The sequence below is a fragment of the Python bivittatus genome, unplaced genomic scaffold (genome assembly GCF_059951505.1).
Source record: "Python bivittatus isolate LINGU-HERP-01145 unplaced genomic scaffold, Pbiv_v1 ctg000480_np1212, whole genome shotgun sequence".
In the NCBI taxonomy this organism is placed as follows: Eukaryota; Metazoa; Chordata; class Lepidosauria; order Squamata; family Pythonidae; genus Python; species Python bivittatus.
Genome location: NW_028277075.1, coordinates 72,766,157 through 72,782,291, shown reverse-complemented (window position 1 = coordinate 72,782,291; position 16,135 = coordinate 72,766,157). Strand labels below are relative to the sequence as shown.

Below are 16,135 nucleotides of genomic sequence, written 5' to 3'. Positions count from 1 at the left end.
TAGTTCAGCTTGAGCCCGTCCACTATTCCAGCTGTGTATCTAATGACTGGAATTGCCCAGTTGTTAATTGCCTTGATGGTATTTCCACCACTAAGTTTGGACTTTAAGATCTTCTTCACTCTTCTTATGTATTCACTACTAACCTTCTTCTTGATTTCAGGGTTGTTGTTGCTGCTGCTGCTGCTGCTGCTGTTGTTGTTGTTGTTGTTGTTGTTGTTATTATTATTATTATTATTATTATTATTATTATTATTTTACCCTTCCCTGAAACTACAAATCAGATGCCTCAGGCAACCATATTATTTTGTTTAATGCATGCTCTGCTCCATTGAACTGGATTCATTCATGTACTTTTTCTCCTCCCCTTACACACTTTGTGAATGAAAACTGAAATATATTTTGTGAAGCTCTTGTGAATGTGCTGCCATGTTTAACATGTTATTAATTCCAGCATGGATAAATATTCATAAATAAAGGAGGATTCTTCTATGCAAATTTTAAATGGAGATATTCTACCATGAGTCTGAGATCCATATGATTCTTCAATCCATATGAAATGGTTGTGCAAAAACCCTGTAATATGTATCACTCATGAGAAGGACAGAATCATCCTCCCTTTTTCATAATAATTTATATTTTCTACAAATAAATAGAAATATTTATACTTAAATTCAAATTTGAAAACGTCAAAGCCATTATTAAGCAAAGAAGAAGGGATATAGATTACCAACCGGATGTGTCACTTGTTCCAAGTTACTTTAATTTGGATAGAATCAATTGTTCCCTGAAGCCAGCAGATTGTCTATTCAATATAATAATTTCCAGATCTTTCACACTACTTTGATGCAATGCCTTACCCATGGTGGTTTTGTTTGGAAACACAGATCATTTCTGTATTGTAAGAGAGTTTGTCTTTGCACCTCTGCAGAGCTTAAATCAATAAAACACATCCTCCTAAAGTTAGATGCTATACAGATATATGGTACTCTCTCATTGATTGGACTGTATGGTCCTCTTGGGCTTACCATTGCGCTTTGCAATCCCTTTGTGACTTGAAAATTCAGGCTGATAGGTCTACATAAATTTTGTATAGTGGTCTATAGGATTAGCGAAGAAAAGTGTATTGCTGTTTCTTGATTGGCACAAGATGGATTATCTCATTCTTTCATCAGTGATTTGGTTTTTCATCCCTTCCTCCTTTGATATTACAGGTATCTGTCTCTCCACCTTCTGCTTAAACATACTACAGTAATGTAGTCAGTTCAACTCCTGCTGATTACATGAACATGTTGGCTCGGGGCTCTTGTGTCTTATTGTATTCTTCAGCTGTGTGCTTTAGTATTTACGCTGGGATGCTTCAGGAGCTCTCATGCTGACCATGCATTATCAGTGTTATTTTGCAGGGTGTACAAAATGCAGCTGCTCATTTTCTAACTAGTTGAAACGTGTATAGCAAAATAACACCAATACTGCAAGAGATGCATTAGTTGCCAGTTGGCATCTGGGTCCAACTTAAGGTCCTGGTTATTACTTATAAAGCTCGTTATATCTTGGGTCCATGCTAGCTTTGGCACTGTCTGATCCAGCTTAAATCTTCCTGCCATCTACGCCTTGGCCAAGAGTGAGAATTCCTCTCAAGATGATTAGATGATGTTACATTAAAATTGTTAAGAACATTTCCATTGTAGGAGGGGAGAAGCAGGAGGCAGGGTTTTTCCTGATCACTTTCCTTGTGAAAACAGTCTTCCTTCCTTCCTTCCTTCCTTCCTTCCTTCCTTCCTTCCTTCCTTCCTTCCTTCCTTCCTTCCTTCCTTCCTTCCTTCCTTCCTTCCTTCCCAGTTGCAACTTGATACAAATTTCTTCTCCCAATAGCTAACTTTAAGCACTGGGATCTGGCAGCATTTGGAAGCATTCTAAATGAATCACTTTCCACAAATAAAAATAAAGATGAACCTAAGTTGTTGAAAGAGATCCTCAAACAAAGTGCCAGTACTTATTTGAAAGTGACGTAAAGTTCAGCTCCTTCTTTGGTTCATGTCCCTCCTGCCATTTGCTTTGCTCCTGGGATCTTATTATCCTGGTTTATGATTTTCTGTCAGTCCCTGACTCAGTGTTTCTGTTCAAACTCTGTAAAAAAAAAAAAAAAAATGGCAGTGAGATATTCCAGCCACACCTCTCAGCTCCCTAAGGATTGTATCAGTGGACAAGTTTTATACAGTAATGACTAAAGCTAATGAACATTTTCCAAAAACAGAAATTTAAAAAATACTCTGCTTTCTAAGAACATTCAAAGAAAGGTAACATCTTAATGGCATTGTAACCATCCCACTGGCACTGATCTTATTAGTCATTATATTAATACGAGATACATTTCCTTGGAGCAGCAGAATACTGGTGGACTGCTCTTTTGAAGGAGGTGGTGCAGGCAAATATTTAAGATATAACTTAGAGATCAGGAGTAATTTTCAGCAATTACTCATCCAATACCATAGAATATAGAGTTTTCTCTAAGGCTCCATAGCTTCTACATGCTCTTTGCTTTTCAACATTAACATCAGAGAGAGGCCATCAAAAATTAAACCATAAACACGGTATGTTATTTTGGAATGCATCATTTTCCTTTTTTTTTTTTTTAAAATATTGTGTCTCAGTTGATTGATTACTCCCCCCCCCTCTTTTTAAACAAAAATAAACAGGTTTCCAAATAATTCCACTGTAATCAGCGAGATCTAAACGTGCTTAACTTGGGTGGAATTGTGCCCACTGATTGAAAACATACAGAGGGTGAAACAAAGAAATATGTGTTCATGTCTGTTTATTAGTAATGTGACTATTTGTCTTAGTGTTTTCTTTTTAAATAAAAAAAATGTTAGATTAGCCAACGCATAGTAGACACATTGTTTAACCAAACTACATAACAGAAGAATGCAGAAAGATTGGCTTTACAGAACATTACAACAATAAAATAATAAGCATACTTATTATGAATTTTTCAGGCTGAATTGATGATTTCAGTGATGAAGATCTGTAAAATGTCTCTCCTAACCTCTTGTTTGTTCAGTGTAATCTACATAAATGTTGGAAACTGATTTCAGCATTTATTAGATTATAAGAATTCTTTGTATGCTTCTCCTGAAAGGTACCTCTGCTTATTACAAAGGTGGGCAACAATTTGGCAGTCAGAAGCCACACATATTTATTTTCTTATAATGGCTAACAACCACAGGGAGCAGGGTAATGATATAAAAATGTCAAAGTCAAGAGCAAGGGCAGAATTTTGAGTCCACTTTTTTTTAGGGGAACAAATATCTTATCTGTCCTCCCCCCACCTGAAAATCAGGAAGAAATCATACCACTCCTGTTTTGGTAATTTTTAATCAAATTTCAGCAGCATATTCACTGAGCAATGCATGAGTGTGAGAATGAAAGTTTATTGTACATTTGTTGATTTAGAGAAAGCATTCAATAAAGTGAATAGTCTTGAATTAGGGAATGTTTTGCATTAATATGGAACTGAAGGATGGTTCTGAATGTGATAAGAGCAGTATATGATGGAAATAAAGCATGTATGAGAATAAATCAGATGTTTAACCAATAGTTCAACATTGAGCAGGGGGTTAGACAAGGATGTACATTGTTCCTTAGTTGTTCAATGTGTTTATGGATGCATCTATTACAAATGTTTGTTGTAATGTCAGAGGTATGCTGACTGAGAATGTGAGTGTATATGCAGTTTTGTATGCAGACAATGCCATGTTGTTTCTGAGAACCTGAATGATCTCAGTAAATGTTAGATAAATGGTATGATGCAATGAAAAGTATGGATCTGAAAAACAGTGTATCAAAGATCAAAATATTTAATTTGTGTTTGACAGAGAAACTGGGGTGAATGATTGCAAAATGTTATACATAAATGGAATAAAAACACAGCAAGCTGATGAATTTGTGTCCCTTGGTAGAACATTTATTAACGAGGAAAAAAACAATTGGAAAATTTTATGAGACACAAATACTGGTATAAACATGGTGGGAGGTATGTAGTTTGTTGCAAGGAATGAATATTTGTTGAAAGAAGCAATAATGGTTGTGTGTAAGAATGTACTTCTGCCCACTTTGTTATATAAAAGTGCAAGTTGGGTGCACCAGGAAAGACATGACAGTAAGTTGAATGCAGTGGGATCAGAGTCTTTAATATTATAAGAATATTTGTAGTAAAAGAAGGAGATAGGGTGAAGAATGGATGAGTGCTGAATGAATACGAATGGAATAGAAACATGAATGACTAGTGTGAAAGAAGTATGTTGAGGTAGTTTAGCCATATGGAGAGAATTAATGAGGATTGAATGGCATATCAAACTTATGAAGGATCAGTGACCTAGTCAAGAGAAAGGAAAGATGAGAAAGTAGTTGGATGAAGTTGATGAGATGCTCAGAAAGAGGTGAAAAGAACAAAAAAGATAATGTATGAAGCGGTATATAGATGTGGTAGAACCAAGAATGTTTTGTGAGGATGGAAAAGCTATGAGGAAGCATAGTGCAATTGTTGGTATAAACTAGATTAAGCTATCTTCCCTCCCCTCCCTCCCTCCCCTCGTGTCTTCAGTTTCTCTGGGTTACTATTTCTTACTCCCTTTCTTTGCTTTGCGTAATATTACTTACCCTGAAAGGGAATAGCATGATGGGGATAGATGCATAAAAGGATGGGTGGATGGATGTGCATGGTTATCTTACAAAATTAATAAAAGATAGGTGGCTTGAGATAGAATATATTCATATTATACTCAGAGTACTTCAGTACTCACTTTGAAAGGGGCATGATATGCAAACAAAACATGGTCATATAGTAGAATCCTGAAGTGGTAAGAAAGAAGCCCTGGAATTTCTGTTTGTCAGTTTTTGTTTTAATATTCCCATGTTTGTTCGTTTTTTGAAAAAAAAAGGTCATAGCAACTGGAAAATAAAACAGCACGAAGTTCTTTTCCCTGATGTGCTAGGTTTTAAAAAATGTTACGAGAACATTTATTTATTTATTTATTTATTTATTTATGCATACATTCTCAATCAAGAATTCAAATATAGGATTTCAGGTCTGCCATCTGAAATGGTTAGCCTGTACTCTGCATCTTCAGACATCTACCGTCATTCTTTTAGGCATATAAGATCAGGCATAAATCATCAAAAATACATGTTAATAAAATATGTCAGTTGATAGTTATTTACACTGTATTGCAGGTCATCTAGATATGGACTTCCCATCCATGACACTCCACACAAACAACGTGACTGAATTTATCCTCTTTGGCCTCACGCAAAACGAAGAAACCCAGAAAATATGCTTTGTCCTGTTTCTGTGCTTCTATTTAATCATTGTGCTGGGAAACTTTCTCATAGTAGTCACGATAATTTTCAATGCCCACTTGGCTTCTCCCATGTATTACTTCCTCAGCTACTTATCCTTTGTAGACATTTGCTATTCCTCCGTCACAGCTCCCAAAATGATTACAGATTTTCTTCTGGAAACAAAAACCATCTCATTTATTGGCTGCATAGCTCAGCTCTTTGGAGTTCATTTCTTTGGCTGCACAGAGATCTTCATTCTTACAGTGATGGCCTATGACCGGTACATTGCAATTTGCAAACCACTCCACTATACCACCATTATGACCAGGCGAGTCTGTGGGCAGATGGTAGCAGCTTCTTGGGTCGGGGGGTTTCTGCACTCCTTGGTGCAGACTCTTCTCACCGCTCAGCTTCCTTTTTGTGGGCCCAATGAAATTGACCATTATTTTTGTGATGTCCACCCTCTATTGAAACTGGTTTGTACAGATACCTATATCATCGGCATCATAGTGGTTGCGAACAGTGGGATGATTGCTTTAAGCTGCTTCCTCATCTTAGTTGTATCATATGTTGTCATCTTGGTCTCCTTGAGATCTCATTCTTCCGAAGGGCGTCGTAAGGCTCTTTCTACTTGTGCTTCCCATGTCACAGTAGTGATTTTATTTTTTGGGCCATGCACCTTTACCTATATACGCCCTTCCAGCAACTTCTCAGAAGACAAGACAGTAGCTGTGTTTTATACTATTATCACCCCAATGCTGAACCCATTAATCTACACATTAAGAAATTCAGAGATGAAGAACGCCATTAAAAAATTATGGAGCAGAAAAATTATTTCAGCTGAAAAAACAAATATGTAAACAGAGCATGTGTAGAAATAGTTACAACAGGATGCCTGCCTTCATGTGAAGATTTTATTTTATTTCTGTCAATGTATTCTGCTGTTTTTAATATTGGTATCCCATTAACCCTTTGCATTTTATTTTGTTATACTTTTGTGGTAAATAATTTGATAACTTGGTTATAGAGCAACTTGAATATATCTGGAAATAAACATATCAAATATGAAGCAGAAGTTGTGTTTCAGGGGAAAGGAGACTCTAGATTGGTAGTGATTTCAAATGGTTTTCAATGATTTTCTCTGAACATTCTAATTATGGGAAAATAACCAGAGGAGAAACTATACCAGAAAATAATTCAGTAGTTTGATTTACATTATATTTTTTAACATTGGATTGAACATCACATTGGCACTCTTATACATAAGTCCATAAAACTTTGAAGCGGGGAGTACATTACCAAATGAATCAAATTTAGTTTGACAAGGCATTCAACATTTCACATTGGGGTTTTATTATTTTTTACAGTTCCACTCCATTAACTATATTTATATCTATGCACACGTTCTAGCAGGTATGTGAAACTGCAAATTGATTTTGGCCATATAACATTGGAGGTCACCTTTTGGAAGCTCAAACCCAGGTCAGAAAATGTACTACCAACAACACCCACCCACACTAATATGGAAACAACCTAGTTAGACAACCAAGAATGCTGCTGCTAAGAACCACATCCCAACATAATAATGCAGAGGACTAGACAGTTGCCACTAGATCAGAAAAATACCCTGTGGTATATTGACAAATACACTAAAGAGATCACAGCTTTGAATCATTCCGCCCCCCCCCCATTCCCTGGCAAATTATTGTACCTCTCCCTACCAAAACAGCAACAGGACTGTGAATCCAAATCCATACAGGGATTTCCCTACTTAGTAGCCATCTTTTAGTAAAAAAAAAAAAAAAAAAAGAGTGGAGGGTAGAAATTGCACACAATTTCTCTCACATAGATATTCCCATTTACTGAAAAGGAGAGCATATATATTCTGAAGGGACTGGCTCAAATATATCCAGGGGAACACATCACCCTCTACATCAGTGTTTCTCAACCTTGGCCACTTAAAGATGTGTAGACTTCAGCTCTCAGAACTCCCCAGCCAGCATGGATGGCTGAGGAATTCTGAGAGCTGAAGTCCACACATCTTCAAGTTGCCAAGATTGAGAAACACGGCTTTACACATAAGATGTAGTTGGGGTCTGGGACAGAATATTCCTGAGGCCCCATTAATTGCTGGAAAGAGCTTTTTCCACAATGGAGCCAAATCTGATAGGATGTTGTAGTCTGGAGATGCAAAATCACATATATAATTGTAATGGTATGTGGGTATGACCTTGGGAGACAGGACAAAGAGACATAGCCAAGGGAATGATCAGATAAAAGACAGCTGAGCCAGCAGCAGCAATGTGGATGGGGCAAGAGGCTCAGAAGAGCCCTTCCCTAGTTTTTGAGTTGTTAGGGGGATGGAGGGAGAGAAGTACTTTCAGACTTGCAAGATTCTGTTAATGTAGTTTTACAATAAAGTAGAATTAGCTCATCTGGCTGTGTTTCCTGTCTGGTCTACCTCGCAAGGCTGACAATCTTACAAGTCTGAAAGTATATCTCTTCCCCCATCCCCTTTACAGCCCAAGAAACTTAGGAGGGTCTCTTCTGAGCCTCTTACCTTGCCCACATTCCTGCTGTGGGCTGAGCTGCTTTTATCTAACAGTTCCTTTGGTTGCGTCTCTTTGCCCTGTCTCCCAAGGTCATTCCCACATACCATTACACTTCTAACAGCTCTCTGAAAGTCTTTTTTAAGCCCTCATTCTGGGAAACCTTAGCTTACCCTCATGTGACAGAGTTTAAAGTGGTTTGGCATTTCCATAATAAACATGAACCTGACTGACTACTGAGGGCTAGACCTATACATATGGGGACATATTAGATGTGGGTTTTGTTTCAGGGAAGTTTTCATGTGATCTGAAGATGGAAGACGTTACATTCAGTCCTTGATCAGGGTTGGATCAAACTTTAGTTGCTCTTTGGCCTTTCCATCTTTACTTCTGAATGGGGATGCACTTCCTTAGATGGAACCCATGCACAAGTTGGGGGTCTTCCTGGAGTCAGAGCTCATGCTTGAAGAACAGGTGGCAGCTGTGGCCAAGAAGGCCTTTGCACAGATTTGTCTTTCCTGGACTGGGAGGCTCTTCTCACGGTCACTCATTCTTTAATCAACCTGTGTGTAGACTATTGCAGTGCACTATCTATGGGGCTGTCCTTGAAGACCATTTGGAAGCTATAGCTGTTTCAGAATACAGCGAGATAAGCAATTATGGGCATACCCTCTGTGTGCCGATGTAACATTTCTCCTACATGATCTGCATTGGTTACCAGTAGGTTCCCAGATACGATTCAAGGTGCTTTTTTCCAATTACAAAGCCCTACATAACATATAGGCTGAGTTATTTGAGGGACTATTTTTCTTACATTGTTTCTGCCTCTCCTGTAAGAGCTGACAAAGTTGGCATGCTCCAGGTTCAAGGTATCAAGCAGGGCCACCTTATGGATCCAGGAGCTGTACCTTCTCTGTAGAGGACCTTCTCTGTAGAGGACCTGCTCTCTAGAATAATGTCCCCCTGGAGATTTGAACAGCTCCAACCCTTCAAAGAGAACTTTGAAAACCTGGGCTTTTCCCCAGGCCTTGGGCTTGGGTGGGGTGTGCCACTATTGGATTAGCACATGTGTAACATGTTTTCCCCCTTGTTGTGACATTTATTTATTGGCTTTTATGTTGGGCTGTGGTTTGTAACTTTGTATGCCACCCAGAGTCATTGATGAGTTGGGTGCCTTAGGAAGTTCTAACTTCTTGGTTATCAGTAGAGGGGAAGCATGAAGCTGAAGCAGATGGGGATGGGGATGGAGCAGAAGGTACAGCTGTAGGCTTTAGGTCACTAGGCCAGCCAGGCATAGGAGGATCCATATACACTGGCAGCAGGCATGCTATCAAGATAGTAACTGCTTTGGAGACATGTTCACATTGTTGCTAGGCAAGGCCTTGCCATGACAGTACTGACTGTATTAAATAATACCTAATTAGTGGTGTCTAAGCGTTCCTGGATATAATATCTCAAGATATTTTAAGATAATGAAGGCTGCCCTGGAGGTGGAGGCCCAATCAAGCAGGTAATCATGGTGTGGAAGGACAGACTGCCTGAGCAGCTTAGAAGCACCTGTGCTCCTTTCCCTCCCTTCTTGGCCCTCCCCCATCGCCAGGACGACCCAGCTGCCAATCAGTCTGCAGCTGCCAATCAAACAGCAGTGTGAGGAGACGCAGACAGGAGGCAAGATGGCTGCCTGGGAGCTGTGCCACCACAGGCCTCATGAAAAAGAAGCTGCTGCATAAACAGAGCCCAAGCCCAGGAGTTGAAGTAAAGAGGCAAAGTAAGAGATGGGCAGCCCTTAGGAGAAGAGGCAACTGGAAAGGAGGCAGCAGCTGAGAAAACTGAGGAGAGAGAGGTGTTTATTTCCTTCCCTCAGACTGGCATGAGGGAGAAGTTTCCCTCAGATGGTGCAAAGATAGGAAAGAGGAGAAGACTCAGAAAGCCCAGCTAGGAACAAACAAGGAGAAGAGGCAAAGAAAAAGTCAATAGAAATAGAACAGTCAATATTTCTGATAGAACAGAAATAGAAAGCAGAAGCTAAAAAAGATAAAAAACAGATTGAACTTTGTAAGCTTTCCTTCTGTAAAATAAAAGTCTCCCCCGTATCCACTGAAGTGAGATACAAAACCCAACCAACTGCCAAGTTTCCAATGCTTTGAGTCTATTGAGTCTGGGTCAATCTGGTTATTGGTGGTTCAAAAAAGAACATCAGGAATCCGAAACTGTTGTTTCCAGTTTAGCCCAGAAATGGTCGGTGCAAGGGGATGATCCAGTCTACCCTCCCAAATGTGATACTGAGAGTCCAAGATGGCTTTCAAAAGCCACTGGCATACCATTGCTTGCTCTGCTACCAGTGGAAGTATCAACATGGAGTGCCCAGTCATGATGATCTGCTTATCTTTGGTCATGCTAGTAGGCAAAGTTTGAATGATTGTGGGCACATTCAGCCCCTGAACTCTCTGGAAGGCTTCAGTATGCCATCCAGTATGGGTGATGATGGACAGTGTGGTCCTACGCATCTGGAAGTTAGGGGAGACTGCTATAAGGCTTCACTTCAAATGGATGCTAATTAACTACTGAAAACTAGATTGAAAGGAGTTCAGTACACTAAAAAAGTTCGTTCATAGGTTAGCATTTATTTTTCATTTGGAAACATTTGAATTCTTCTGGGAGGTTGTTAACTGGATCAATGATGTAATGGCAGAACCTAGCCATATTTAAATATTTCATTTCATGGTTCTGAATAAGGCAAGGAAGACAACCTGTAAGAGCAACCCTTTTTGGTGGACAGAGAGAGAAAGAGGCTGTGCATTGGCTTCATTTGGGGTTTCTTTATAAAATGGGCAGCTGAAGAAAAGATACTATGGCTTACAGAATTGGGGAAGACGAAGGTAGGCAGAATCACAGAGCATTCAAAGCCAGTTTGCTTATTTATTGAAGAGCTTCATGGAAACTCACCTGGCTGGTTGAGAGAGAGTGTGGGAGAGAGAGAGTGTAAGCAGAATTTTGAGGACAAGTTTGGTAGGGCTGGAAGATGCTATGGACTAGAGATAGCTCAACCAATCAAGTAATGAAGGAGATTGGCTATAACTGACTTAAGTATGCAGACATGATAGTTACTATATTCCAGAAAGATGTGAGTTCTACCTGGTTTCAAAGTTTTGTTTAGCACCTATTCTGTGGCATATATATGTTGAACAGCATGACTGAGGAATAGTCTTGTTTTGCAATCACTCCCCAAATGTTTCTGAAATCTAAATTAAAAATGGCCCATTTTCTCATGTGTGATTTGTTTTTCCTCCCCAAAGCACTGGGAGCTACTCTGCTTGCTTGCAAACTAAATGTACTCAAAATTCCTGGTTGGATGAAAACATTAGAGAGGAGTTGCAGGGTAAGATAACCAACTGGAAGGGAACGAGTGAACAGGGCTACCAGGTTGGGCTGTAGAAATCTGGATTACTATTAGATAACATTTTCTATGTGTGTGTCTTTAGTCATTCTTGACTCCTGGCAATTAATTGGACACGTACGCGTAGTTGGCAAAAGTTTCAGAAGTGGTTTACCATTGCCTTTTTCCTAAGGCTGAGAGAGAGTACCTGGCCCAAATTTATTTTGCTGGTTTTGTGGTCAAAGGCAAAACTAAAACTCATGGTCTCCTTGTTTCTAGCCTGGTACCAAACTGGCTTTCAGATAATAAGAAAACTCTAATTCTGCTGCCATCTCATTGAAAACTGGACTTTTACAGACCAGATCTGGGAGCTCTAAGTTAAATACTCTTTCCCTTCCTGTGTTTTCCTGAGGGCCTTGGAACAATCAAATATTTTAAAAAAACTGAACGTATAAATTTTACTCTATTTTTTATTCAGGCATATTAAATGCCTTTTTTTTTTCATTTGCCAAATTCAGGTTAAGCTGGTAGCCACTGTAGGAGGCTTTGAAAACAAAGGAAAACATGCTTGTTATATATGACAACATTTTTACTCTTTTTCCATATAACTCCAAAACACGGCTATATAATGCTAAATTCTCATACCCTCTATAATGCAAATACTGTTTGTATTGCCATCTGAACTACCTGTTAGTTTACCTGGCTGGACAACAATTGAATTTGTTTTTATAGTGATAGAACAAGCTGGTTTAAGTTGCAGAGCCTAGCTGTATACATGCCAACATGCAAACTTCCGCTGTATTAGAAATACCATATCAGGGCTGTAGAAATCCAGATGATTGCTAGCTGCAACAACTTTAGTGCCATTTAGTGCTTTTCTAAATGTTTACATCCCAGTCACAACGTGCCTTACTGCTTCACTTAAACCAGTGGGCACTGAACTGCAGCCTTAATTATTTGGATTTATTCCATTTGGAAAGAACAAAAAGGGCAGCAAGAGATGGTATTCCAATATTGGCGTTTCTTCCTATCTAGCAGTATATTACACCTCAGTTCTCTGCATGAGATTCTGAACACACCATGTATAATAAGGGAAAACAGACTGAAAAATGTATTCTTGTCATGTCATTATTGCTAGATGACTGAATCAGGACATTTGGCTATGATTTACATGCGATCCAATAGAACAAAAGAACACCAATGGCATTCAGTGATGCTGATGATTCCTATTAAAGTCAGTAGCTGATTTTGGAGCGCCTATGAAATGTGAAGGTTTTGACAGGATTGTTTGTATAACTGAATGAAACAGTGATTGGTCAACATGATGTTTGAATATACATTGAAAAGAAACGTATTGGATGCCTAAACATTTGGCTTTAACCTTACTTTAATCTAGGTCACAAATTTGTTTTTCAAGAAAAGCTTCCCCAGTGTCTGTGAGATTGTTGCCCTTCAGCACTTCCTAACTGACTTCCCTGAATTGCTGAGTATACATTCAATTTCTGACAACTGTTTATCTCCATTAAATTTTAGGGTAATCATTTCTTATGTCTGAAGGAATCAGGAGTTGAGAATATCCAATTCAAGGATTTTGTCAGTCTGCTATGGTGTGTATATATTTTTTAAAAAACCCAAACCTTTATTTGAGAATACTCCTAATTTTACATGATTGGTGATTGAACATCATGTTGTAATGTGTTATCTAGCCTTGAGAATATGGAGAACCTAAATAATGTTTCTGAATTCATCCTCCTGGGGCTTACTCAGGATCAAGAGTTACAGAGAGCTTGTTTTGGTCTGTTTTTGATCTTCTATGTGGCAATTCTGCTGGGGAATCTACTGATCATTGTCACAATCAAGAGCAGTCACCACCTGACTTCTCCCATGTATTTCTTTCTCAGTTACCTTTCCTTCATAGATATCTGTTACTCCTCTGTCACTGCTCCTAGACTGATAGCTGACTTCCTGGTTAAAAAGAAAACCATCTCTTTTGTTGGTTGCATAGCACAGCTCTTTGCAGTCCACTTTTTTGGCTGTACTGAAATTTTCCTTCTCACACTGATGGCATACGACCGATATATTGCGATCTGCAAGCCTCTCCATTATACTGTTATTATGAACAAGAGTGTCTGCAGTTGGATGGTGATTCTTTCATGGCTGGGTGGGTTTGTACATTCAATGATACAGATGCTCCTAACCATACAACTACCCTTCTGTGGTCCTAATGAAATTGATCACTATTTTTGTGATGTTCACCCTTTATTAAAATTAGCCTGCACTGATACCTACATTATTGGACTTATTGTCATTGCCAACAGTGGCATGATTTCCCTCAGTTCTTTTCTTGTGCTGACTATTTCTTACATTGTTATCCTATTCACATTGAGGACTCGTTCTTCCGAAGGACGTCTCAAGGCTCTTTCAACCTGTGCTTCCCACATCATGGTTGTGATTCTGCTTTTTGGCCCCTGCATTTTCCTTTACATGAGGCCTTCAACCACGTTCTCAGAGGACAAAAGTGTGGCTGTTTTCTATACTATTATCACTCCTATGCTCAATCCATTAATTTACACCTTGAGAAATGAAGAGGTAAAAAATGCCATGAGAAAATTATGGAGCAAAAATTTGGGGTAGAAAATTAAAGGTGGATTTAAAAATATAACCTTGGTATAATCACATGTCATATTAATGGTGGAGAAAAGTGGATTAGCATTAGTACTGGGCCTGTTGGAAGGGGGAGTTTTCCATCTTTAGCAAAGTTTCAACAAAAATGAATCATGTCCCCTTGAAATAATGAGCATATAAGTGGAACTTCTAATTAAGATGCCTTACATTTTGATACTATGTACAAAGATTTTTTTTTCCCCTAAGGTTCATGGCTAGGGACAGAAGATTTGACTTTTTGTCCTGACATACAGTGAAAACAGTAACTATTACATTATGAGATGTAATATTTAGTTAAAAATAATTGTTGCTATAGGCTTGTGACGCTGGGTCAATGCAGAGGGAAAATGTCCCACTTACTTTTGAAAATCTTATTTATGTGGTTATCTGTGTTTCAGGAAGGCTAATTTATTCTTCCTCCTGCTGCAATAGTTCTATTCTGATGATTCAAGGAGCACTAGTTTTGTGTGTTAACTATCCAAGAGGTACTAAGAAGCTCTATAAGTTTGATCTCTGTATAGTCACATTTGAATGCAATTGCTGTTTAGAATCACTTGATGAAATCCATGCAGGAAATTAATTTTAGACATAGACAGCTTGTCTGCCTTTAAAGGAGATATGTTCGGTAGCCAGTATGTCTGTGGACTGTGTTCTCAAGCTGCAGGAGGAATACTAAGAATGGCCACATTGGCCTTTCTATTTTCCTGATATTCTCACTTTGCAAAAATAAAGGAAAATAGGTGCCCATGTTTGGGTAAGTTGAAAAATTTCTAAGACTTTTTTTTTAAAAGATAATTTTGTTATGTTAACTTAGAGATGAGATAATGGCAGGCAATATTTTTTTTCCTCTCCACAATTATATACAATGTCAGCAAGTCTCTCTGTCACCATCAGTATCCGCAAGGGTAGGCAAATGATAAAATGTGTGTGACTATGTGCTTCATAAAATATCAAGATGCAAGAGCATAACTGTGGCATTTATGTTATGACATCATTGCCTGTATGGTCTTATTTTGATGTCATTGGGCTTTGTTATTGATGTTGCTGCCGATCACCCACACTGTTCTTTGGGGATTTTTTTTGGTCCTACTGCCCTTTCAGGGTAATTTAATACAGAAACAAGAACACAGCCAGGAGGAACTCAGAAAAATCGTGTAGTAAATGAAGAGGCTTATTGATTGTTGATGCTGTTTGTCAAAGCTTGTCTTAACTTGTGAAAAGAAAAACCGAGAGTCACCAAGCTTGTTGGTGGGGCAAAAGATCAAATGTTGAGGGAAGGCAACTGAAGCCACTGTCAGTAGTAGGACACTAGCAGGAACAGTGTGGTTCCTGGACAGATCAAGACCTATGGCAGTGAGCTAGACCAGAGGCATGAAGGGACAGCCCAGAGGAAGTTTTGACCAAGGAATTGGGAGTCATGGAGAAAAAATGGCCTGCACTGGTATTCTTGTGAAGATGTAATCTCTTCAACAAAGCATCTGATGTAAATCCAATCTTTGCTCAATGTGTGCGAATAAAGCCAGGGCAGAGAACTTTGCCAGCGGGAGAGGTTTGGAGGAGAATGCCAGTGAATTTTAGCCTGCACATTTCCAGTCAGCTTTCTTTCTGTTTATTCCATCAGCACTGTAACTTCCCAACATAATTTGAGCTCTCTTCTGTGTTGTATTGTTAATAATAAAATCAATTTTGAATTTATTAAATTGCCTTGAGTGTTTTATCTTGCCTTTCCTCTAAGAAGATCATGGTTTTGTATGTTGGATCATCAGGTAGGCAGGAAGAGGTGATGTTGTCTTCAGTTCGCTTCTAGGCTGCTGGGAATTTGCCTTCCCACTGAGAGTTCCTGTTCTGCATCAAACATAATGTTTTTCCTGCTGGTGCAAGCAGGACACTCCGTTACACCTCCATTGCAGATGGCTGGTCTGTACGTTGATGGTAACCCCCAGACCCTGCTTCCTGCCTTTGACCTCCATTTCATGATGAGCTGATGGCCTGCTTCCCATGAAATGCTGGACAGAAAAAGGTTTCTGGAAAAAAAAACTTCATTTCCAGATAGGTTACACTTGGGTGTCAACCAACTACAGGGAAAAATCCAACTGTTTAACTGTGAAGTCTGAGAGTGTTCCTTGTCTACTGCTAACACTCTCATGTACCCATGAAACCTCTATTGACAACTTCCTCAATAGGCATACTTCACTGTGTTCTGAAC

General features: G+C 38.9%; 2 protein-coding genes across 2 annotated transcripts; both read left to right on the top strand.

Annotated features, from left to right (window-relative positions):
• Positions 1 to 5,243: 5,243 nt before the first annotated feature.
• LOC103052819 (olfactory receptor 4S2-like) lies at positions 5,244 to 6,200 on the top strand. Its single transcript, XM_007445304.3, has one exon. It carries the CDS (start codon positions 5,244 to 5,246, stop codon positions 6,198 to 6,200), a length of 957 nt encoding a protein of 318 aa, XP_007445366.3.
• A 6,769-nt stretch (positions 6,201 to 12,969) lies between these two features.
• On the top strand, positions 12,970 to 13,899 carry LOC103052589 (olfactory receptor 4S2-like). Its single transcript, XM_007445303.2, has one exon. The coding sequence runs from the start codon at positions 12,982 to 12,984 to the stop codon at positions 13,897 to 13,899; it is 918 nt and encodes a 305-aa protein (XP_007445365.2). The 5' UTR covers positions 12,970 to 12,981.
• The last annotated feature ends 2,236 nt before the right edge of the window (positions 13,900 to 16,135 follow it).